Source organism: Fundulus heteroclitus, chromosome 12, assembly GCF_011125445.2.
Source record: "Fundulus heteroclitus isolate FHET01 chromosome 12, MU-UCD_Fhet_4.1, whole genome shotgun sequence".
Lineage (NCBI taxonomy): Eukaryota > Metazoa > Chordata > Actinopteri > Cyprinodontiformes > Fundulidae > Fundulus > Fundulus heteroclitus.
In genome coordinates, this window is record NC_046372.1 from 5,681,867 (window position 1) to 5,705,654 (window position 23,788).

The 23,788-nt window shown below is 38.9% G+C and overlaps 1 protein-coding gene across 1 annotated transcript in view; it reads left to right on the forward strand.

Annotated features, from left to right (window-relative positions):
- The window catches only part of agtpbp1 (ATP/GTP binding protein 1), a gene marked incomplete in the record, with an annotated part of 44,990 nt that extends 32,434 nt beyond the window's left edge, over nucleotides 1–12,556 (forward strand). The window contains 3 exon segments of the mRNA XM_036143801.1: nucleotides 2,595–2,771; nucleotides 3,600–3,751; nucleotides 10,705–12,556. Coding sequence (XP_035999694.1) covers nucleotides 2,595–2,771; nucleotides 3,600–3,751; nucleotides 10,705–10,879 — 504 coding nt within the window.
- Nucleotides 12,557–23,788: the final 11,232 nt, after the last annotated feature.

A 23,788-nucleotide genomic window follows, 5' to 3' on the forward strand; every position in this document is an offset into this window, starting at 1 on the left:
ATTATGGTGTGTGGTTGTGTTTCAGGAGTTGGACTCAGCCCCCTTAGTTCTAGCGGAAGAACCTCTTAATGTTGCAGTTTATTCCGAGTTGTTTTGGACAATTTCCTCCTTACAACAGATTAGGATTTCCCCTTCCTGTTCAGTACGACTGAACTTCAGTGCAGAAAGCAAGGTGCAGAAGGATATGGATGGTTAGTCATACGAGACTCCAATAAAAGGTCGAAGTAAATTAGTTTTTAACGATATTAAAAATTTATAGCATGAGAGACACATCTATATAGTGGCCAGCTGTTCCTCAATTTCAGGGCAGCCATGAAAAAGGCTCGATCACCTTTATATTTAACAGTAGTTTGGATCTCTGAACATACAGAGGATCCTCTCTTAAAGCTGAAATGAAAAGTGTGTTGAAGCCAACATCACATAAAACTAGAAGCACTAAACATGCTTAACATAAAAGACGGAAAGTAAGACAGTCATATTTCATTTTAATCATGATACATTTAAAAAATACTCCTGCCATGTTCAGCATTTTCCGTGACTATTCAGTTGTGTGACGTTACCCGAGTCACTGAGGACAATTGGCATACAGCCGTTGCACAGCATCAAGTGGTGGAGTAAAGGTCCATCTTGGTCCACTGATTTTCTAATAACTGTTTGAACCGGGCCGGAAAACCTGGATTTTTAACTTTCCCTAAATACAAAAAACTTTGAAAGACTTGGAAATGGAAGCTCCGACGTGAGAATTACAATCCAAACCCGAGGGACCGCCTGAGCAGCGGCCACTTTGAAGCCTCCAAATACAGGCCGTCATTAAAGCAGCAGCCGCTTTTGCCTGAAATAGCAGACAGGTGATAAGTATCCGCAAAAGCGAGCAGGTGAATAGTTTATATCAAGAGAACATAATTTTGCACACCACCACCTATAACGGTCAGCTACCTACGCTTGTTTACTTTACGAACATCATGTCTGTGGTGCAGCAGGGCCAACCTTGCTGTCTTTCGTGTATCGTGCTATGAACCCAATATCTAAAACATTTAACCAAGAACCACGGCTAAAAACAAGTTATTCAAGTTTGACGTTACAGAAATCGGTCCCTTGAATGTTTTGTGGAAATGGTTCATTAAATTTATATTCCCACTATGTCAATATTTGCAGATTTGAGATAAGACACAGCCAGGCCATTTAAGATTTAAAAAGTGTGCGATATGTTTTCCTAACTAATGCAAAAGTAGATAATAACATAATAGACAATAATTGGACATTATTGGAAAATTTCAGGACCAGAGTTATGTGTTCATGCGTGGCCAGTAAATGCTGCATTGATGCTTGATCTAAGGCATTACAGTGTCGTAGACCAGGTCTGATAAATAACAGGAATCCCCTGTAGGGGTAATTTTCCTCTTGTCACTGAAACAGGTTTGACTTTGGTAGACTTGGGAGAGCTAGTTTTATACCTTCAGAGTGACCTGTTCACATGTGGACGGCTTTACAGCGGTTTACTAAAATGTGTCAGACTAGAAAATACTTCTTTAGATCATTATTTGTTTCCCTGTTGTAAATGTAACTAACCTGGGTATCAGTAGGTCTAACGTGACATTCAGTGTTTCAAACTTGATTGGAATGATTACCATTTCTCAGATTTTCTTTTGTTAGCTGTGTTCTGACAAAACTTAAGTTAAATTAAATTGTATTTTTCTTGTCTTGTAAACAGCTGTAATTGGGGGCCAGCATCTCTCGCATCTCTTCATGCCCAAGCAGAGAACTTGCCTAAGAAGTCACTAAAACTCCATCGTCACCCATATGTCTGGTCCAGCCCATGTTCATTTTCCATGGCAAACATGTGTTGTTCTGGACAATGGGAGTTGCCAGTTATGACCACTGCATGGGGTGTTAACTCAGATATTCAACACAGCATCAAGTTTAGGGTTCGTAGCAGACCCGCTGCTTTGTTTTCCTTGAAGGGCGCAGCTGTTGGCCCCCGTATTTAAACATGTTGCTTTGGCAACGATCAAAAGCAAAGCAGGCTCGTACTGAAGGAACCCATGCTGTTATCCAGAGGGTGAACTTTTTCAGAAAAAAAGCTGTGGTTTATTGGCTTCTTCCAGGTTGGCTCCAATGTTTGCATGTTGCTAGAGATAAACGTTACTTTCCAGAAGCAAGAGAGACGCTGTAGATCTGTGCACAGTATTTCTTGAACTACTACTACTAAAACTGTGGTTGCACTAGTTCAAGGTAGTTTTTGTTATGTGGCAGATCTGTGACACATTTTTGATGTATAACAAAGTAAAGTTATAATAAAGTGTTGGTTTTGAATTGCCGTGGTCTAACATGACACAGTTTATGTCAAAACTTGTAAAGGAAATGGGGAAAATTAGTAAAATGTACATTTGCTACATGTAATAGTCTTGTAATGCATATTAGTCATCGGTAGAAAGCTTTGTCACTAAACGACAGGTTTGGGAATAGCGGGTTCCCTCGTTTCAGGCCAACGGTTAAAAAGAGAATCAAGGGCTAACCGGCCCAAAAATTTAAAGGTTTCCACAGTTACTGCTGTTTTAAAATTGAAAACAAAAACAAGTCTACATATTTTACAGACTCTTCCCAAGATCCTGTCCCAGATCGCCCCCGCCTTCAGCATGGCCAGCTCCAGTTTTGTTGTGGAGCGCTCCAAAGAGTCAACTGCACGAGTTGTTGTTTGGAGAGAGATTGGAGTGAAGCGCAGTTATACCATGGAGAGCACACTATGTGGCTGTGATCAGGGCAAATATAAGGTATGTATCTGATATGTTTTCTTTGGACCTGTCTAGGGATTAAACCCTATAATTGAGTGCATTTTTGGCCTGCTTCTACTGTAAATAAATAAATCATATAAGTTGCATGTGCACTTTTTTTGAAAAAATATAATTCATTATTTTGCAAGTTGAAGGAAATATGAACGTATTAAATGTTAATAGTTTGGCTGATATTTTTGGGCTGAAGAATACTTGCAAATCTTCAAATGTCCACCAGGGGAAGCTTTGGTTCTACTTTCCTTTTGATAGTTTCCCCATGCTTTCTCCTGTTTCCTTTCTTGAATCATTACCATCTCTTTTATTTCTGCCTGCACGGTTTCCCATCCCAGATGATTTCCTTCCATCTGAATTTTGCCAATGTCAACATCTACTAAATTTACAGTCCTAGGATGTCTTTCTTATTCTCTGTGAAAGGCAGGATGTGCTTGAACAATTGTCTATTGAGTTGTGGCTTTATACTTTAGTGGCCAGGCCAAGTTCAGATGTTTCTAGTTTTCCTCCGGAGGAAAGAAACTTGAACGTTTTTTTTGGGGTAAGATGGAGGTTAACTTTGTGTGGGGTTTCATGCTCACTGGGCAGATTTTATTTGCGTGAATGTGCGCTTCCATGGTTTTACATCTAAGCTGTCCTCACAAAATTAGTTTTTAGATGGACTGTAACTCCTTATTATAGCAAACTGTAGCTATGAATGTATTGAAACAACAAAAAAAAGTAGCCATATCATGGGTAATATCTGCATTTTTGTGTGTTTGTGTATTGCTTTGCCCTGACACTAAATGTGCCTTTTGGTGTGCATGTTCCTTCCAGGGACTCCAGATCGGCACCAGAGAGCTTGAAGAGATGGGAGCTCAGTTCTGTGTGGCCCTGCTGAGGCTCAAGAGGCTGACTGGGCTCCGCAATCACCAACATTTGTTGGATTTGGAGAGTGATATCATCGGAACACACTCAAAACCCGTCAGGTGTGTAATGAAAAGCCTGTTGCAAAGTCAATGACTTGTATGCACCAATCAGGCAAAAATAGTTCTAAATTTTGGCACCTGTTAGTGGTCCTCGAAGTTTTGTTATAAACGGGGGAAAATGGGCAAATGTAAGAATTTGAGCAAGTTTGACAGTTTAACTGGGTCAGAGCATCTCTAGAACTAGAGCTTTTGTGGGGTTTTCTAGTCTTCAGCCAATCTTTATTAATTTAGAAGTGGTTCCAAAGTGGTCCAGATTACAGATAAACATGTGGTCAGATTCAAGAGGGGAGCTTCAGTAGCTTAAATTGCTAATGAAGTTAATGCCGGTTCTGATAGAGGGGTGTCAGAATACACAGTGCGTCAGTTTGTTGTTTATAAGACTGCCACCAGCCGGTCAGAGTATCTATGCTGGTCATAATTTTATGTCTATTTTGTGTATATAGTATCACTCAGTTAATACAGCTGCATAAAGAGATGCTTGGACCCAACTGAGGAATTAAAAAAAAAGATTACTGGCTGCTAGTTACAGTCTCTTTAGTTTTTACATTGATGCTGTGCTTGCAGTTAAGATGTTTTGATGTTTAGGTTTAACATGACCATGTCTGTGGTGGTCAAGGTCTGGGTCTATCCTTTCTAAACCCAAAAGCTGGTGGTCTCCCTTAACTTATAGAGCCTCACAGAACCAAATGTGCAGTGTTTCTGTTGAGATGAAAATATAAAAATAATTTCTATTTGTCATTGCAACTTTTTGTACATTCCAATTAAATCTCTCCCTGTCTCCAATATTTAACCCCTCCCTTAAGGAGCTGTGAGCTTCCACTGGGAGCATTTCTGAGAATAAGGGTTTTGCTCAGGAACCCCCCGTGGCAGTCTGTGGGATTTGAACCAGGAAACTAGCAGCCTTCCAAGTGCACTACTCTGATCACTAGGCTACCACTCCTCCCCCCCGCCCCCAAACCCACAGAAATGTCCCTTGGTTCATAAAGAAACAGCCAGCTTATTAAAATTACACATCAATAAATTAGATTTTCATTGTGAACAGAAATTTAAACGTTTTTGTCTGAATAACTGGATACTTTCCGGGTAGGAAGGCCTATGTGTATATTGCTGGAAACGCTGAAGATCCTTTGCTCACATGTCTAGAGGAGTCAGGAGTGAGCAAGGGGTGGGTACCTGTATTAAGGTTTACCAAGGTTTTAAAAAGTTACGGCTTCAAAACCACTAAGATTTTCCATCATATGTCTCTAAAGCCCCTTTAGTAAGTGTTGACTACACTTTTCTTCATCTATATGGAGCTTACAGAAGTGCGACATTGCCCATTTCCTACATGCAGCTGGGCACTGCCCGTCAGTTTTCTGAAAGAAAGCTCATGCACTTTTCCCTCCTTTACAGTAAAGACAAATTAGGCTATTTGGAAATATTTGCAGTCCTGGTGTGGCGTAAAGGAGGTGTTGAAACCTCAATGAAAGTAGTTGTTCATATATAGAGAAAATATGAAACAATTATTTGAATATTGGCTGTCCAATTCTGGGAAGTACAATGACTAACCCAGGAGGTCCTAAAACATCATCTAAAGCGCTGAATTCCACTTTCCTGAGTTAAAGACTTTATCTCACCACTATGCACCGCCCTCAATGTTTGGTGTATTTTTGAACTAAGAATAAGAATTTGACACTTGGGTTTGACAGTGAGTGCACTGATTTTGAAGAAGTAAGCGAACACTTACCTGACGTCTCTAGTGGGTGGCAGCGTAGCAGAAGTAAAACAGCCCAGCTCTAAACATGAGTGCATAATGGTTTTCTGTTTGAAAGACAGCAGTAAGGAGAACTACAGCCAGAATATGGCCAGGAGTTTTATTTCTTTACTTATTTTTTTTTTTTTTTTGTGGAGACGAGACCAGGAGCGATTAAGAGAAGGGTAATCATGTTGTCTGGACTCATGTACTCAAAAAAACTTGCCTTGCCTATAATACTACGAATCACACAATAACCTGTCTCTCATCTTACGTCTATAACGACAGAGTTACTGGAAATGTTTGCTAAAATGTCACAGGGAATTGGCTTCTGGTGCATCTGAGACACATTTGTCTGAATGTAAAATAGTTTTGTTCGGGATATTGAATTTGATTTATTTTTTTAATTTTTTTTAAAGAAGAATTATTAGAAGTTCCGCTCTAGTTAACCTGTTTTTTTGGCCACAGCTGTGGCTGTGTGTCATGGAGCCTCAGTAAATGTTTTCATATGTGGTGAAGAGGGAAGATCTGATCACAAGTGGTCACTGGAGACACATTGTTCCACCAGGTGTGAACTGAAGTACGTCAGATTCCCCACATGTGATCAGTCCTTTAAAGATGCTTGTTGAGGCCAGATGTCAACGGGATGGTCTTTGTCTAAAATGTAAAACCCTGGATATTCCTAGGCTGTTCAAAGCCCCACATGCTGGCATCCAATCAAAAAGCGCTTTCACAACATTAAGTCTGGACATACGCTGCTTTTGTGGTTAAGTGGGGCTGCTCTTTAAACATAGTCTAAAACAAGTTATGATTTGTCAGTACAATCTGCATTTCCCCTCTGATGGACTACTTAAGACACAAATAAAGACATGCATTTATGCAGGTCTGGCCCGACCATCATTGAAATTCTATCAATTCCATCTCCCGGCGGACGTTTTCACGGCTGCATTGAGCAGTCAGTGGTACAGGGCTGCACAGTGTGGATTTAAATGCACATTGAACATGTAAACTAGTCTTGTCCCTCTGCGCGACCAGAATAAATTTGCATTCAATTATGGACTTAAGTAGGAGTCTATTCATAGCAAAAATGTTTAGGAGATAACGACTTAGGATATAAAAAATATTTAAACCTCGGCTTGTGTCAAATTACAGTGACAAAGATTTGATGTGTGTTTTTTTTTTATAAAAGATTGAAAAAGCCGTTTTTGTTTTGATATTGTTGGCATAGAAAGCTGCCAGCGGTTCTCTAGCCCCATCTTCCTGTCCAAGGATATGTTGCTTATGTGAAAATTAGATGTAAAGTACACCGGAGAAATTTGAGGCAGGTGCAAAAGAACACAATTAAATTAGAGCTTATGCAAGATGCTGAGTTTTACAGTTTATTTTCGTCTAAGCCACAAAACGCTGTGAATGAACGGAGGAGAAATCTCAATCAACACCCCCCTCCAAAAACGGCAGGGGTTTCTCCTCGGTACACTTGTACAGTTTTTGAAGGAACTTGGATTATTAGGCTATTTGTTGGATAAATAACCACAAATCTTCTGTAGACTTCCTCAAATTCTTTTTTTTTTCTCTTCATGTAATCCCAGACAGACTCAGTAATGAATATCAGATTTTTTATCATTTAATAAAATCATTTTACAGCAATAACACTTGCTGAAAATGGTCACTGTCAAGATGTTTTTTTTTTATTACACTGTTACGACATTTGATAACTGAAGAAAAAAATGTTTTAAACCACACAAGAACTGTTTTGATATATAGACAATTCAGTTGTACAAGTGTGCTGGAAGAACCTGTGGAAACCCCGTTGGACAAACTCAGTCTGGTTACAGCAGCACCGTCTGCAACTATAAAGAACTGAAAAATGGCCTTTGGAGGCTGTTGGAATACTACGGGCTAATAGATAAACACTTTAGCTAATTTCTCTCCCAACAAGTGATATTAATATTCAGGTTTATGTTTTAGTTTTTTCCCGTTACTAGTTAAAGCAAGGCCGTGTAAGTTTTGACCTTGTTATTAGTTTAATTTCAGATATATTAAATGATTTTTCAGGTCAATATACAGACATTGGTGCGTATAGAAGCGCCGTGTGGACTGCCCTTTTTAAAAACTATGTAACTTGAGAGGGTCGGATCCCTCGCTGAATGGGTAATGGGACCTAGGGATCATGTGACCTAGATCGCCGCTTTATGGCGATCTGAGCGCCCCTTAAACACAAGAGCCTTAACCTTACGTGTTTCTATTTTTCCTCAAGTCAGTTTGTTATGACCGAGGGAAGCAATAAGAGGAAAACTGTCTAAGGAAGTCAAAAAGAGAGGGGGAGATAGGGATCCCTCCAAACTAACTGATTTTAAGAAATGAATAAATTACACGAATAAAGGAATTTTAAATAATTTGTTCCTATGCTATACCCCCACAAAAACAAACCAACCAAATACCATACATCATAGTACTTTTTTAATGAAATTGAAATGGTAAAGATAAAAATACATTTTCTCTTTTTTGCTCACCCCCCTGCAAGACAAAATAAGGGGCGAGGGTATTAAAAAGAGCGGATCTTGCAAATTTATTTGCTTTTCGAGTTTGATTAAAGAGCAATTGGGATCTAAGACCTATTCTCTTTTTGCATCGTTATTACTATGACTGGTAAATTATCTTATTGCCTGTGGGAATTGCAGGTCTAGTGCCCCTAGTGGCTAAAATTTACACAGCGCTGCTTTAAGTACATTGTAGTTGAGCTACATACCTTGTTGCTTTTGGAAACATGCTGACATAAAGGTGTAGCTGATTAAATGACTATAATATCTGTTCTAAAAGCTAGCCCTGGCATAGGGATGCACAATATTAGGAAAAGTCACAATATGCGATAATATTGGTAAAACTTGCGATAACATCATAGCTTGTGATAAATACATAAAAAAATTAAGCGTTATTAATGTCTCTCTGCTTTAGGATCATAACAGTCATCATTTCCATCTCAAACACGTTCTTATTGAAAAGGTCGCGTCTGTCCGACTTGTGATGTAATGAAACAACTTGGCTGTAGTTTCTTATCAACTTTACCACCTCTTTACCTTCTTAAACTTTTTACATTGCATTAAACAACAAATGTCACCAGACATATTAGGCGCTGAGAGTCTGAATGCAAGATGCTTACATAATTAGCTAACACTTATTGCACTCCAGGCGATTCGTTGCAATATGCGCATTACAATCTGTGATATTGCGATTAACGGTACATTTGCAATATATTTTGCAGCCCTTTTCTAGCATGTAGTTATTTTCTTACTTTATTGCTGTACTACTTTTTATTTTTATTTTTTTATTCTGTATTTTGTTTTAAATCTTTGACAGTGAATCAGCACTCCTCCTTTGGAGAACCAACCAAATAAGCAAAGAAAAAAATACAGTTGAGCCTCGCAGACCTTTCAATTACAAGTCCTGAAATCTGTCTGCCAGATAAATATTTGTTTATTCAGCATGGCCACTAAATTATTAAACTTTGCCAAACACAAACTGTGACCATTGAGGTTATCTTTATTTATTTTTATATCCACACTTCAGCACTCTTCTCCAGAGATTTGTCAACTTGGTTAATTTGAAAGAATGCATTTATACCCCAAATCTCAATTTCTACAGCTCCTTCTCTTGGCGTCCCCTGTTCTCTTTCTTAGTAACGTACTCTACCCTCATATTGATATATTCATTTATCATTTATGCGGCTGATCATTAAGGGACTCCGAAAGTGTTTGTGTGAGTACCCTTTGGGATTGGTTACTCTCATCCTTGATTTATGGTTTTATATCTAGGACTCTGTATGGTAGCACTTACCATTTTAACAGGGCATGCAAACAATGGCTGTAGCTATTGGGAGGTCTATCTTGTTTGCCTTTAAGGATAACAGACAGAATTTTAAATGGGTAGAGGTTTCTTTACAAGCAAATAATACTGAGATTTTAGTATAAATTTGTGTTTTTTTTATAGGATGCATATCAAATATATGATAAATGCTGCATATGTCAGTGAAGTGTGGCATTTTTATAATGGCCTGTAATGGTTGCAATCCGATTCGATAACATTCGGTCTGTCATTACACACTTACTGTACATTTACTGACGCACAGTTTCTCTGTATCTCTGTCTGTCTCATGCACTCACTGAGGGGAGCTCGGTGGGAGCTCATTGTCTATACCCCCCCCCCCCCCCCCACTCCCCACCACCCCACCCACTTGATCGACTGTCTCCCTAGGATCACATTTCAGACCATTAACACCATTAAAAACCCACTAAAGCCACTAAAACCTCAAAGAACCAGCAAGCATTTAACCATTAAGACCCATAGGAAAAAAAAAAACAGCCTCACTGGCGGGAGTTTACAAGCGCCGTTTGTTAGCTGCATGAATTTTGTTATCATTTAAAACCAAGTTAATAGGTATATGTTTGCTGTTAGTCATGCTTTTTAGAATTAGAATTTAAGTTTAAAAAAAAAAATTAATGTATTGGTTTTGTGAAAAAAAAATCTATTAAATTGCACTATAGACATTTTAATCATCTTTAAGTAACTTATCGAGCAAATGTCATTTTGAAAGTTTTTAGGTTAGCAGTTTCAAGGTTTGAAAGATAGAAAAAAAAAGTGAAACTTGCATTCCCAAATGTTCTTCCATAATTATTCTGTCTTCTTTAAGGGAAATTTTCTAATAAAAAAATAGTTTTGAGAACTCAACGTTTTTCATCTCCAAGTTAAATTAAAGGTGGAAACTAAATCACTTTGATATCAGCTTTTAGTCCATCCAAATTAAGCATTGGGTTTAATATTTTACGCATAAAAATGCTGGTACTTGGTGTACCGTGAACCCACAAATGCATGAATAAATATCTCCACAAATAGTGTAGATAGAATAGATATGTTTTAGGTGATTGAATTTGGTTTTATATGCATTGATTTTAGGTTTTAGAATTATGTTTTGCACAATACACCATGGTTTATTTGAGATACTATATGTGCTACATATTCTAGTTGTTGAAAAGGGAACAAATAAATGAGAAATGGGATAAAATAAGTCTAAAACAGTATGGAAATATTAAATGTGTGCTGGATTTCTTGGTTTGGTCAGCAGAATATGTTTGTCTGTATGTCTTGGGGTGGAATCTAAATGTCATAGGTAAATCTTTCTTTCGTGGGACACGTTAACAAAACCTTTTTGCCTTTGCTTCTACAGCAGCTGCACAACTACGTATGTGCTGGAGGAGGATGAACCGTCCTTTCTGGAGGCGATAGACTACAGCGCGGAAAGCAACGACGACGACGACGCGGAGCCTGAAAGCGATCTCTGTGGCGAAGTCCAGGAGAGTTTGGATCAGCTGTCGGACTCTGAAAGCAATCACAGGGACTAGTGCTAATCCTCCTTCACATGTGGTGGTTTGAGCTTGTAACTAGTGCTTGGGTTATTAGTTGAGCAAAGTTAAAAGATTTCACTACAAACAGAAAGAGGCCTCACCTCCCACCTCGTCTTGCGCATAAAAGCCTTTGTCACACCTCAACTATGGGATGGATTAGTTTTGGTCAGGCCACTCTTAGCAGCTTGTTGCTCTTGAAGGTGCAAACACCCTCTGCCTTTCTCTTCAGATAGACCAGTATTAATTAGCAGCTGCAAAAATCTGGGACGGATTTCACTGAATGTTTTCACCTTTTCAGCACTAAACTATAACCCTCCTAAACCTCAGACACCATACAGCCTCTGAGATTCACATGTAAATAACCAGAGCGACAGGCGCCGCTGTAGTTTAGGGAAACCTCTATCACCTGCAACAGTTTGATGAAAACCTCCCTTCAAGTGAGAGAACCCACCAGCCTGCCTTGTTCATGAAACATCAGGTGACTCGTCCTTGTGTTTCATGCTTTAAAGATCACCCGACGTCATTCGTAACCCCTCTCTTCCCAGTTGATCACATTTAGCCCAAATTGAAACTCTTTATATCACATGAATGTAAAACGTTCACTTCTTTAAGAAAACGGACCTTATACTCGATATATATAATCAAGATATCAACACAGACTCAAACAAACACGCACAGCAGTTAGACGTTTAGGTTGAATGTATACTGTCGGTGTTATTTGTTCTCGTAATCCACAGTATTCTAAAGCAGTATGAACAATAAGCATGCGCGTCAGAAACCAAAAAAAAAAAAACATCCTTTGCACTGTTTCTACAACTAGTAAACACTTGAAACCAACAACAAATTTGAGTGTAAAACATGCTTTATGTGTTACATATAACCACCTCTGAAGTTCTCAGAGCCCAGTAAAAGGGTGATGCTCACATTGTTGTGATGTTAAGAAAAAAACGAGACTGGAAATTTTGCCACCTTTTTTTTATTTTATTTTTTTTTTATCTTTTTTTTTTTTTTGAGTGCAAGTTTTGCTCATTTGTAGAATGTCCTGTCAATGAAAGCAGATGGTACTGCGTGTTAAGAGTGGGAAATAGTTTGGGATTTTCCTTTTTAAAGTTTATGGAGATGTTTCTTTTTGGTTTGTACAGATGGTGCACGGCTTATTTGTTTTTATTTGTATTATTTTTAACATATGCAGTCTTTAATATGCACCCTGCATGTTTGTACGACTCGTTTCTAGTGTATGAATTCAAATTGTGTGCGCCCATGATTTTAAGTTATTCCATTATTCTGCTCAGCTCTTAAAGTGTGCTTCTGTTTATCACTTTCCCTTTGCCTTTTTCATTTCCTGTCTTTTCTTCCATCACAGACCCTTTAATCCTCTTCCTCTGTCCTTTGGACTTCATGTCCTTTTCAAATTTTGCCCATGAGCATCTTAATAACCCTGAAAAACCCTGAACAGTGTGTGTGTGTGTGTGTGTGTGTGCGCGTGTGGTTATTTTGTTGTCATATACAACTGTGTGCTATTTTATTTATGTTTGGAACAGTTGATGTTTACACTTTGTGGGCTGTATTTTATTTGTTGGCTTGTAAACCAGCAGAAATAGGCTATTTTAAATTGTGTGGCATAAAGTTGATGGTAAAAGTAAAGTATTGGGAAATAAAATGTGAATATGAAAAGCTCTTGTGTTTTTCTTCATTTTTGCCTAACTTAACTTGGAACAGTAAGGTTTTGCACCATTACCAACACAATTCAAATCTACTGTTGCTTGACTTTTCAACTAAATCAGCAAGATTTGTCCTTGGGAAGGTTTCTTTTCATCCTTTGGGAAGCAGCTCTAATTGAAGTGCCTGAATCATAGTGAGAAGCACATGGAGGGGAAAATGGGATCCAAAAAATAGAGAGAGACTGTTCTGCTTACAATCATCATAATGATTTTATATTTTATCACGGGATATATTTAATTGAAGAATTAAGTGCAACTTTTACAACAGATAATTCAATGTTTTATTTTGATAACAGAGGCTGAGAACTCTGGCTTACCAATGTTAGAATGATGCATGTTCTGGTTTTAACGAGACAAGCTAATATAAACCAAACATGTCTTTTCAAATCACAGGAGCTTAATCATGGCCAAAGGCATTAGTACCGACAAATGTTTGCAATTTTGCAGCTTTAAATGCCGTATTTTGACAGTTCACAGCGTTGAATAATTGTACCGAGCCATTAGATGGATAGTAATTAATTGCAAGAAGTTGGCTGTATGAACCAAAGTAAAGGATATTTTTAGCAGCTATTTTCTTTACAATTACATTTATTGATGGCTATATAAGCAAACATGAAGAGTACAGTTGCTCTATTATTCAAATTAAGGGGGGCAGAGGTGCTTGAAATTATCGTCTGCTTATGTTGTGAATGGGTGCCTTTAGAGGGGCCTATTCACAAATTTTTTGACCATAAAAAGAAAACAAATAAAACATGAAATAAAGCAATATAAGCCAAGCGTTCATTCTGACAATGTTTGCTTTGTCCATTTTGAAAGTTCTGAAAAAATCTTTGCACCGGGCACGATAAGCAGACATAAATACTGGAAGCAGAACCGCGGCACTATCAGAAAGCAAGATGGCGACAACGCAGCTACTGTAAGAGCCAGTAAGACCGTCCTGCAGTGCCTCGCAGTAAGGCGACAGCATGCCGTGGTCAAAGACCAACCTGACCTACACGGTAAGGGTTACTTAAACTTTCTCTTCACAGCTCCTGTGGACATTGCTGAGTCACTTTACTCCATCACAGACAAATACGTAAATGCTTTGAGTGGTGAATCACACGTCGCTGCCATATTGGAAGTGGCATAGTGGGGCGATTCAGAGACGATACCTCATTCATGTGCTGCATAGACTTGTACCAACCGATCCACAGTATAAACCAGATCTACTGGCATTACCTTTCACATGTAACAATGTACATGTACCTGTGATTCTATTTATTCATTATAATGCCACAACATATGTCTGTGGGCTCTAATGCTTCTCCTTATTTACTGATCGCGTGCATCCGTAATATCGTACTTCCGGTCACGTGGTCTTGTTCTAAATGTGCACAAAAGTGCTTTGTTTACTAACAAAGTCAGCTAAAACAGTGTGTAAAACACAGAAATGTAATATAATAAACTAACAGGGTGTGATAATTTAATCGGAAAATATTTGTATGCAACCAGAGTAAAAGACTGGCGTAGAAATTCATAAAGTCAGTACATGACTAGACCCCTTTAAAGAAAAGCCTGCGACTGGGGAAATTGTTGGTTATAAAAAACTCCTAAAATCAGTTTACTATGGATGGTAAGGTGGTAGTGCAGGGCCCCATATATTTAGACTGTGAGGCCTCGATGCAGTCATCTGGGGTTTGATTCCTGATTTTGGGCCCCTCTCTCCATGTCTTCTCTGCTCCTCTCTATCTGAATATTCTGATCTGATCGCCACAGAATTGTTCAAAAAGTCTCCAACAGAATATTTACTGGGTACTTAGAAATGGTCCATTCCAGGGCCCCCAGGCTCTCCTGATGACTTGCTGTGTTGCTAAACTAGCCATTAATGGAGCAGAGCCCTTAACATACGTTTCTGCAGCCATGCAGAATAAAAGTAAACATTTCTGAATTAAAAACAGGCATTCATTGATTGTATTATTCATATTTTGCAATACTTTTGTTCTGCAGACTAACGTCCCCCCAACGCCACATAGAATCACCTTTTATCCAGGTATATCATGATTTACAGCAAAAAAAAAAAAAAAAAAAATCTGAGCAAATTGCAAAATGAAGATAAAATGTTGTTATAGAACAGATGTTTTATCTATTTTAAGTTTTAGCCTCACAACCTGTGTATGTTATTTGAACAGAAGCATTCTGATGCAATTTCTGCATGTTGTTGCAGGAACACTACCACAAATAAATCTATATCCAACGACCTTCAAGAGCAACTTCTTCCTATTATAATTTGATGGCAATGTGCTATTTTTTCCAGCATGATGATGCATGGTGTCTCAGAACAAAAGTGATGACAAATCGTTGAAATGTTGGTCTTGAATTAAATAAATCTCTTAATCATAAAAGGGTAGTTTGGACTTCTTTTTTTTTAAAGATAGCTAAGTTATCAGCACCTGTAGTAAACAGATGGCTAGCAAATAAACAAAGAAATCCTCAGAGTCCTGGAAGGCAATTTGATACAGTTTAAACTGAACATTTTAATATGTGATACAGTGCTACAGGCCAGTTCAATAAATTAGAATATCATTGAAAAGCTAATTTATTTCAGTAACTCAATTCACTAAGTGAAGCAAATATAGATTAATTACACACAGAATGATGTTTTCAAGCCTTTATTTCTGTTAATTATGATGATTGTCCATTTACAGCTATTGTAAAGACAGCATTTAAGATTAGAATATTACATCAGACCAATAAAAAAAAACATTTTTTAATACAGAAATACGGGCTTAATAAAAAGTATGTTTAATACCTCTCAAAAGGTTATTTTAAAAATCTGGTAAACGAGCCGAATTGGAGCACAAATTGTAAATTATTTAACACGTTTGTATTGGTAGATATCGAATAGATACAAACAGTGTCAGTTAGAGGTTGCCTTCCATTGTTCAGAGGATTTCTTTTCTACAAACCCACATCATTATGACACATATCTACTACAGTCAAGGTATTGTTTACTGATAACTTCACAGAAGAAACTCCAGCCACTCTTAAGAAGAAGCCATCACTCACAACTTGGCATATGAGTCGATCCAGCATGTTGGAGGGAGTTGCGAGTTGTTAAGAGGGCTTAACATTACACATATTAATCAAATTATAAATGATTTTAACAAAATTTAATGCATTTCCTTATAGTGTATTTGCAACAAGATTATTCCAACCATATTTCTATTGAGTTTACCTTTTTAATTATCTTCAGTGGTGTCTTTCTTAGTTGGTTCAGATATTTATAGATTGCTGTAACTTAAATTTTGAAGTGCAACATAAAATACACCTGTCCTCCACTGTTTCTGGACTAAAATTAAAAGGTATAAAATTATAGGTTGTCAAAATACCTCTAAAATCGGTGGTGTGGTGAGCTCAACCATATTCTCTACCATTCACAAATTAAGAGATAATTTGGAAATTAAAGGTATTACATAAAAAAGATAACATAAAGAGCTCTTTAATTGTGTATTTAAATTGATTGTTTTCTTTTTATTAAACTGCATGTTTTGACTGATTGTTTTTCTTTCCTACAAAGATCAAGCATCCATGTATTAAATGAGTGAAATGATGATTATTTTAGTGCAGTCCAAGTGTCAGACAGTCTAAGGAGAAAATAGTTTGTGGAAAAAGGAAGTAGCGCTTGGAAGGAGACTGCAGCTGCTGGCTACAGGAAATCTGCCGAGAAGAAAAGAGGAAGTGGAATCAGACAGTTTGGTTCAATGACCTGCTGCCTGGGGTCGGAGAAAGAGGAGCGAAAACTTTTGACTCGGCCAGAGATCTGCATAGGGTGAAAAGTTTATGAGGTGATAAGGTACTGGGTGCAAGTGTTCGGTGGAGACAGGGGGGGGATTGAGGTTTGCAACCTCCCAACGGCTCTCTCAGCACATAAAAGAAGGGTGATTTGGGTACTCGTGGCTCAGATTCTCATCTCAGAAGACATGCAGCACGGAGCAGAAGAGAAGAAGACCCAAGACGGAAGGATGATCGTGGAGCCAAAGGAAGAACACGGCGCCCGTGTCTCTGAGAACCGCCGAGACTGAGTCAGATTATCTATTTTTCGTGTTTTTCCACAATTCGGGGCCAACGATCTGCAAATCCTGTCAAGAAGAACTGCTGTGGTTTTGACCTGGTTGATGAGAAGATCCTAGATGTCCAGAAGATGCGAGTTGCACCCATGAGATGTCAGCTCTGCAGTTAGACCAACCTCTCAAGCCAAGGAGACGTACCTCTGGCACGGACATCAAGGCAGAGACTCAAGGCGTGAGTCTTTGTGAGTGGGGCATCAACGGGACATCGGGTTTGCCATCAAGAGAAGGCACGTTGTTCGGCTGAACAACTCCTTATCCAGCAATCAAAGCCACTATAAGTTTCCATCTGAGGTTCGGGTCAGTTTGCTCCTCCAAATTTAAAATCCTCTCCTAAATATATTAGTAAGCAGCCTTAGATAAGAGATATGATGTTGATTAAATATTCATTTGTAATCTGTTAAATTGCTTAATGCTGTTTCTAATCCCCTGCAAAAGCATACTAATTAAAGAAGCATATACAATTTTATTAGAAGTTGTGGACATTCAATTTGTGAGTCAACATTTTCTGGGTTCTTCTATGATTGTAAAACAGTCATGGTGCATGGTTCTAGAAGTATTTTGGAGGTCTTAAAAGGTTGCCTTTAGCCCAAACTTTAAAACAACACCCTTAGGGACTTTTGAGTCTTTAAAAAATAGTGATCGTGTAACAAGTGCTGATTTATAGGAGTAGGAGCCACCGTTAACTAGGGCGGTGGTCGGGGTACAGGTGGCCTCAGGCTACTAGGTTGCCTGACCTGTCCACTGAAGAAGGTGTGGCCCTAGGACGAAGGTGGTTAGCCGGTCAGTCGTATCCTACTCATCTAGCTGAAAAGGTCTCACAGGAATTCTAAACAGGGTAATACTCGTTAGATTCAGAGGTCCTTAGAACCCCAGCTAGTTTGAGCTTTAACCCAAAATAGGAAGGATGTGGGGGAAGTGGGGTTTTAGTTCAAAGCCAAAAATCTGACAAAAAAAGCAGACTCCGAGAATGTTATTTGGCACTCTCTTTTTTTCCTCTGCTCTATTTTTGTCATCTTTTCTCCCTTTTAATATTTTGCCTTACCTTTCTCTCTTCCTTTCTGTCTCTTTTACCTTTCCGTTTTTTGTGTCTATTGAATTAGAAATAATCCCAAAATAATGTCAAATGAAATTTTTTGCACATATATCAAGAGGAGCACCATAGCAAAAACAGGAATGCTCCACTTGTGAAAGTAAATCTGTTGGGTTCTCTTTGCCATTACCAAAGCAAATCTCAGTGCTACACAGCCAGACAGGACATCCTAAAAAAATTATTACATTTTCTAATGGTAAACTGAAGATATGCTTTGTTAAAAGTAAAAGATCAGTCAGTTTTTATTACATCCTAATAGGAACAGACTGCTGGTTTCTACAGTGAATATATGGTCAGTGATTGATCAATGTTTTTATTAACTATTCTTTCTTTTGTTTTATATTAAACTTTTGTTTGGACGTATGTTATTTGCACTCTGTAAAGCACTTTGTAATTTTCATCTGTGAAAGATGCTATATAAACAAAGTTTACTTACTTACTACATTCTTGATCAACCTGGTCTTACAGCTGCTGTGCTGCCAGTGGGATCCAGGACGGAGTTTCTTGTCAGCTATTTCACGTGGTCAGGTGTGTAATAGCCCAGTTTTGTTGTGAAATGTAAATCAATAAACAAAGGACTAAAAAAAATAGAAAAAAGTGAGCTCCCGCATCGACTGTCCCAATTACAGAGACACATTTCTTTTCTATTGTCATGTTTTCACTACTTAACACTGGGCTGACTGATGGCTGCCTCAGGTGCAGCACACTAAGAAATGTTATCCTCCAGCAACATGAAGAGCACATTCTTTCTGTCAGTAGCTTGTCGGTTTCTAAAACATGTCGTCTAAGCACCTTCAAAGATATAGAGGCTGTGTTGTGTTGAATACAAATTTGTGGCTGTAACAATGTTCTGCTAAGAAAAAAACAGCTGAATTAGCTGGTTTCACAATATAACGTCACACCTGGACCTCCCTTACCAAGCTCCTCCATTAAAGAAATATGAATATACACATATGTTTTATTTCAATATTTTGATCACAAGAGAACACCTATACGCCTGGTAAACTCTATTTTTTTGTGCAAATGCTGTTTTAGAACTCTAAAACTTTAAGATCTTAGACATTTGAGAAGCTTTCAGCAAATCTAAGTATAAAACAGCTGTCAAGATAAGATTACAGTAAAATTGGACTGCCCAGCTTTTCAAGGATGCTTCTCTTATATTAACCCACTTTTTTGCCAATCCACTCTTCTTTCAGGAGGTCCACTACAGATTAGTGGTTGCAGAAACCCAAAACACACGCAGAAACAGAAATGAACTGCACCAGGCTTGGATCGGAGGCAGTTTGGACTTTTGAACAGTTTTTTGACTTAGTTTTCTTTTGCTCTGTGATTCGTTGATGTACTGTGATTTTGTTGCATTTTCTGCATCATTTTTACAACCTTGTCTTCTCAGATTTTCCTCTAAAAGCAAACAGGAAGCAGCTGTGACTGCAGTCGAACGTTCCCAAGGACTGATAATGTTACATTTGGAACATTGAACAACGTATGAGATGATATCCAGCCCTGCCAAAGGTATGCATACTGAGGTATCCAGCTTGAATTTGAATTCATAAATGGCCATTTATATGGCCATTCATCCATTGAGCCGGGGGTAGGTCAAAGAAATATTGTCTTAGAGGAGTAGCTTTGAGACCTAACACATTCAAAAGCACGCTCATAAGAGCTCAGTCTACCTGTAATTTACTACTTGTGACGAAACATGCAGGCTGGTAGATTTAAATAATTTGTACTTCAGTATGTTCTTCTTGAAAAGAAAATGCCCCCAGAAAAGCCAAGGTCAAGAAGAAGAATCAGTCCCCATAGGGAGACATTTACCAATAGATAGAAGACAAAGGAAATCAGCATTACATCATCTTAGTCAGGTACATAATACAAAGGCCTTCCTCATATTGACCAGTCGTAGTGATTGTGCAATTCTGACTTTTCTTCACATAGTCGGCAAATCTTGCTTGTGAAAGTTTAACTGCACTTGTACAGTCACAGTAATATAGTTGTTGGATCATTATTCCAACGTTATCTTCACCCAGACTCTACAGATACATTTCAAAAAGAGTATTCAGTGTCTCAGAAAATTAGCATACACATCATCAATAAAAAGTGATATTTTAAACAGCTTCTGAAAAGTATGCTAATTTCTATGCACTAAATACTAGGAGGAAAACGAACTGCCCTATTGCTCAGCGGTCTGAAGTCCTATTTGGAGATTAAAGTAAATTTTGGCTTTCATTTGGAAATGAAGGTTCCAGAGTCCTGCAATAAACTGGCAACCTGTCCAGGGTGGACAGGTCCCGTGTGAAGTTTCCACAGTCAGGTGGAAGTTGCTAGTGTTGGTCCACTGTGTCTTCTGAAGTCCACAGTCAATGCAGCCATCTTCCAGAAACCTTTAGTGCACATCATGCTTCCTTCTGCTGACAAGCTTTATGGAGAAGCTGGTTTCCTTTTACAGCTGGTGTTATGCAATTACACACGTTTTTAAGTTATTCAATGTTTATCAAATGACTCAGTCAGTCTGTATTCCGGTGAATATCAGCTCAATCCGCCGATTTAAGGACAATGTCATGATTTGGAGGTTTTTTTTGTGTTGTTTGGACTGATCATTCGTGGATCTGTTCTCGCTAGTTGGTTTAACTAGTGCTTGTGTACTTTCTGGCTTCAGAAAGTAAAAACCCCGTCTAGTTTTCCTTCATCCTGTTCACTTAACCAGGTGATTTTAGTCCCTGGTTAAGTGAGCTGGAAAAGCAAATGGTTAGAACTAATCTCTGGACTGGCTTTTTACTTTTGGAACCTGGATTCCCCTCATCTGTGGTTTGGCGAAAATCACCACCTGTAGCTGTGTCTGGATCACAGTCACTTCCAGCAGTACTTCCGTCTTTCCCGGACCCAGCATGAGGAGCTGCTGCCCTGCATTGGGGCCGGAGGAGGGATCACCCTTTAGGATACAAACTACAGGCATCTTTGGTCAGTTTAGGCTATATTACAATTAGGCTATAATTCCATCATTGCTCTATAGAATTATAGCCTAACTGTACCCGTCTATATATGTAACACATAAAATAACAATCATGTGCTTGAACAAATGGACGAGGAGGACCCTTAACGTGACGCAAACTGACAGAAAAGTTCAGATTTTTTAACTTGAACAAAATGTTGCTTTGCTCTATCCTCAGTCTTGCTTAGCTCTATTCGTGCATCTTCTGTGCCGTTCACTTGGCTTGAAAACCCATGTTTGCGTCACGGAGCGTTAATCCGCTCCTGAATGTGCCTTTGCATAGGGATAACATGTAAATCACTCGCTCAGTTTGTCGCATTCAGTGTGAACACACCTTTTAGAGAATCTGTGGATATTTTCAAGAGGGAGATGAGACAGCAAACCAAACGATACCGAAAAGTCTACTGTCAAAGCAACCCGGGCTTCCATTACACCTCAGCATGTCTGACCCTGCTGATTACCTCCATGCCACGCTGCCTTGACATTGTCTGCTTCAGGATTCGTCTTTTGCAATGAACTTTAGCGTCTCATCCTACTTGTTGAGGGTGTCAAAGGAAGTCTGCTGGCTGGACACCTGTCCAGTCTATCATTCTTCCCTATGATGTTCAGCTTACTGACCCAGACTGAGAGATATTTCATTTTATTTGTGATGAATCTCTATGATATATGAATTTCACTTTCTGAAACAAAGGACAAAAGGTATTGGACTTTTTCCTGATATTCTAATTCTTTGAGATGTACCTGTATGTCTGTTATGATTTTGTCTACCCCCAATATGTTGTTTGACCTTAAAAAAGTTACTTGGATCTAAAGGGCACATGTGGTGGATGGAAGAGAGTTTTAAAAACGGATACACAAACAGGCTGCGGGTGGAGTCAAACCGTCTCTCCTTCATTTGGCTCAGACACAGAGAAAAATCAGCTGTGACTTGAGCTAAGCGGTTAGGTTAAACCAAGTAAGAACATTTACTGATTTAGTGTGACCGTCAGACATCAGCAGCGGTAACTTTTTCTGACAGAGCACACATAAAAGGTAAAAACCTTAAAAAGAAAACATATTCTTACCTAAAACCTTAGGCTCGTAAATAACTACTGCTGCCATATATCCATTCAGAACATTTTCTTTTAAAAAGGTCTATTTTTAATCAAAACTGTCTGTTTTATGGACAGTGTTATATAATTTGTTTATTCGACACACATCTATTTGTTATAATAGTTTCTTATTCTCAGTGAAGCCTTATGGCAAAAAGTACAATTACATGTTACAATTACATGTCTGCTTCTAAAACCATGGAAGGGCTGATAGCAACTTGTTTTATATTTTCAGTATTTTTAGGCTTTTGTGACTCTAAAACATACATGATCCTTTAAGATGTTCTGAACGCCGTCCGTCTTGCAGAATTTTGTAAACAAAACTGGAGAGGAAATAATTTCTCTTTAAGCAAACGGCAGGATCAAAACAGTTTTAAATCCCCTGGTCAACTTAGCTGTTGCTTTTAAAAGGGCATTTTCAATTAGGCCTCATTGGTATTAAAACTATAATAAATCTTTAAACTTCCTGGATATATGCAACACTGTTGGGTCTACACGGCACTGTTGTCAGCTAATAGAGCATAAGTAGATACTCAATCACTCCACTTCATTGGCACGGTTGTACCAGCATTTGTTCAGCAGTGTACCTCCGCTGCTTAAGTGCACCGAGTAACATAATCTTTTTCTTCTCAGGAAATGACAAGGGCAAGGAGGGGGGGGGGGGTGACAAAAAGCCTGCGCAAATGTCCTGAAAATACGCTCTGAGTGATGCTCAATGTAAATGGATATAAGTGGACAGGAAGACGCAGAGAGGGGAGAAGGCGAGAGCGAAATCACAGAGGAGGACGAGAGGAATTTGGAAAGGCATGTTAATCTGGGAAAGGCAGCGCAGAGAGAGAAAAGCTCCTTTCCACTTTAAGCCCCACGCCCTCACTTCCTGTCCCAGCTGTCAATCACAGGTTCTCAAGAGCGTCGCACAAAAGACGGCCCACTCTCCTTCAGCCACCGCCACAAACGCCAACAAAATCCAACCAATTAAAAAAAACAGGTCAAAAGGGGGGGTGTAGGGGGGGATATTGTGCATGCTTATGAATGTATGAGCCCTGCAGCGATGGAGGGTTCTGAAGTGCTTCTGCAGGTTTCTCATGTCCAGCAGAGACCACTAATTAGGAATCCCTCTCTCCCCCCGCCTCTCCGTGTCTCATGCGTTCTTGCAGGCACTTTGCCCAATCTCCGTCCTCACACTGATGAGCTCATTTCTGTAGTCAAAGTGTGGCTCTGTGGGCGTCTAATAGTGTAGCCAATTAGTGCCAGAGTCTGACTTGGCAGCTTCTCTAACTCACTGGTGGTCCCACAGAGGGACAGAATGACTCCCTGAAAAGGTACAAGTTCACAAAGAAGGGCCCGACAAAGACCCGTGTGTACGGGCTGCGTGTCATGGCAGAGCACACGGGAAGGGCAGCTGTATCTATGTGTGTGTTTAGGTGTGTGTGTGTGTTGATTATTGTAATTCAGCAGCAGAAATGATCAGTCCGGAGTCTCCCGATTATGAGGAAAAGTTACGCTTTTAAAGACGGTTGAATATTGTGCCACCAAACATCTGCACACCTATTTCAGCCTGACACCTACTGCAGTTTTATTTTGATGGAGGGGTTCAGCAGGCTCTGGGTCGGTTTACCCCTTCACTGCCTCATACCCCAATTTAACACCCAACTGTGACCATCTTGTCTGATAAAACGTTTTTTTTTTTTGTGCTCTTGAACAAACTGTTTCCACATTTCCTTACAGAAGGCTATGAATAGATTGTTAGAAATGAAATAATCGTCACAGTGGCAACTGTCTTCACAAATTAGAACTTCATATGCAAAACTGTCAAAACACAGATTATAAAAATCTGAAACACAAAATTATATATCTTTTTTTTTGACATTTTAGGTTTTTAAAGACAAGATACTCTTCAGGTCTA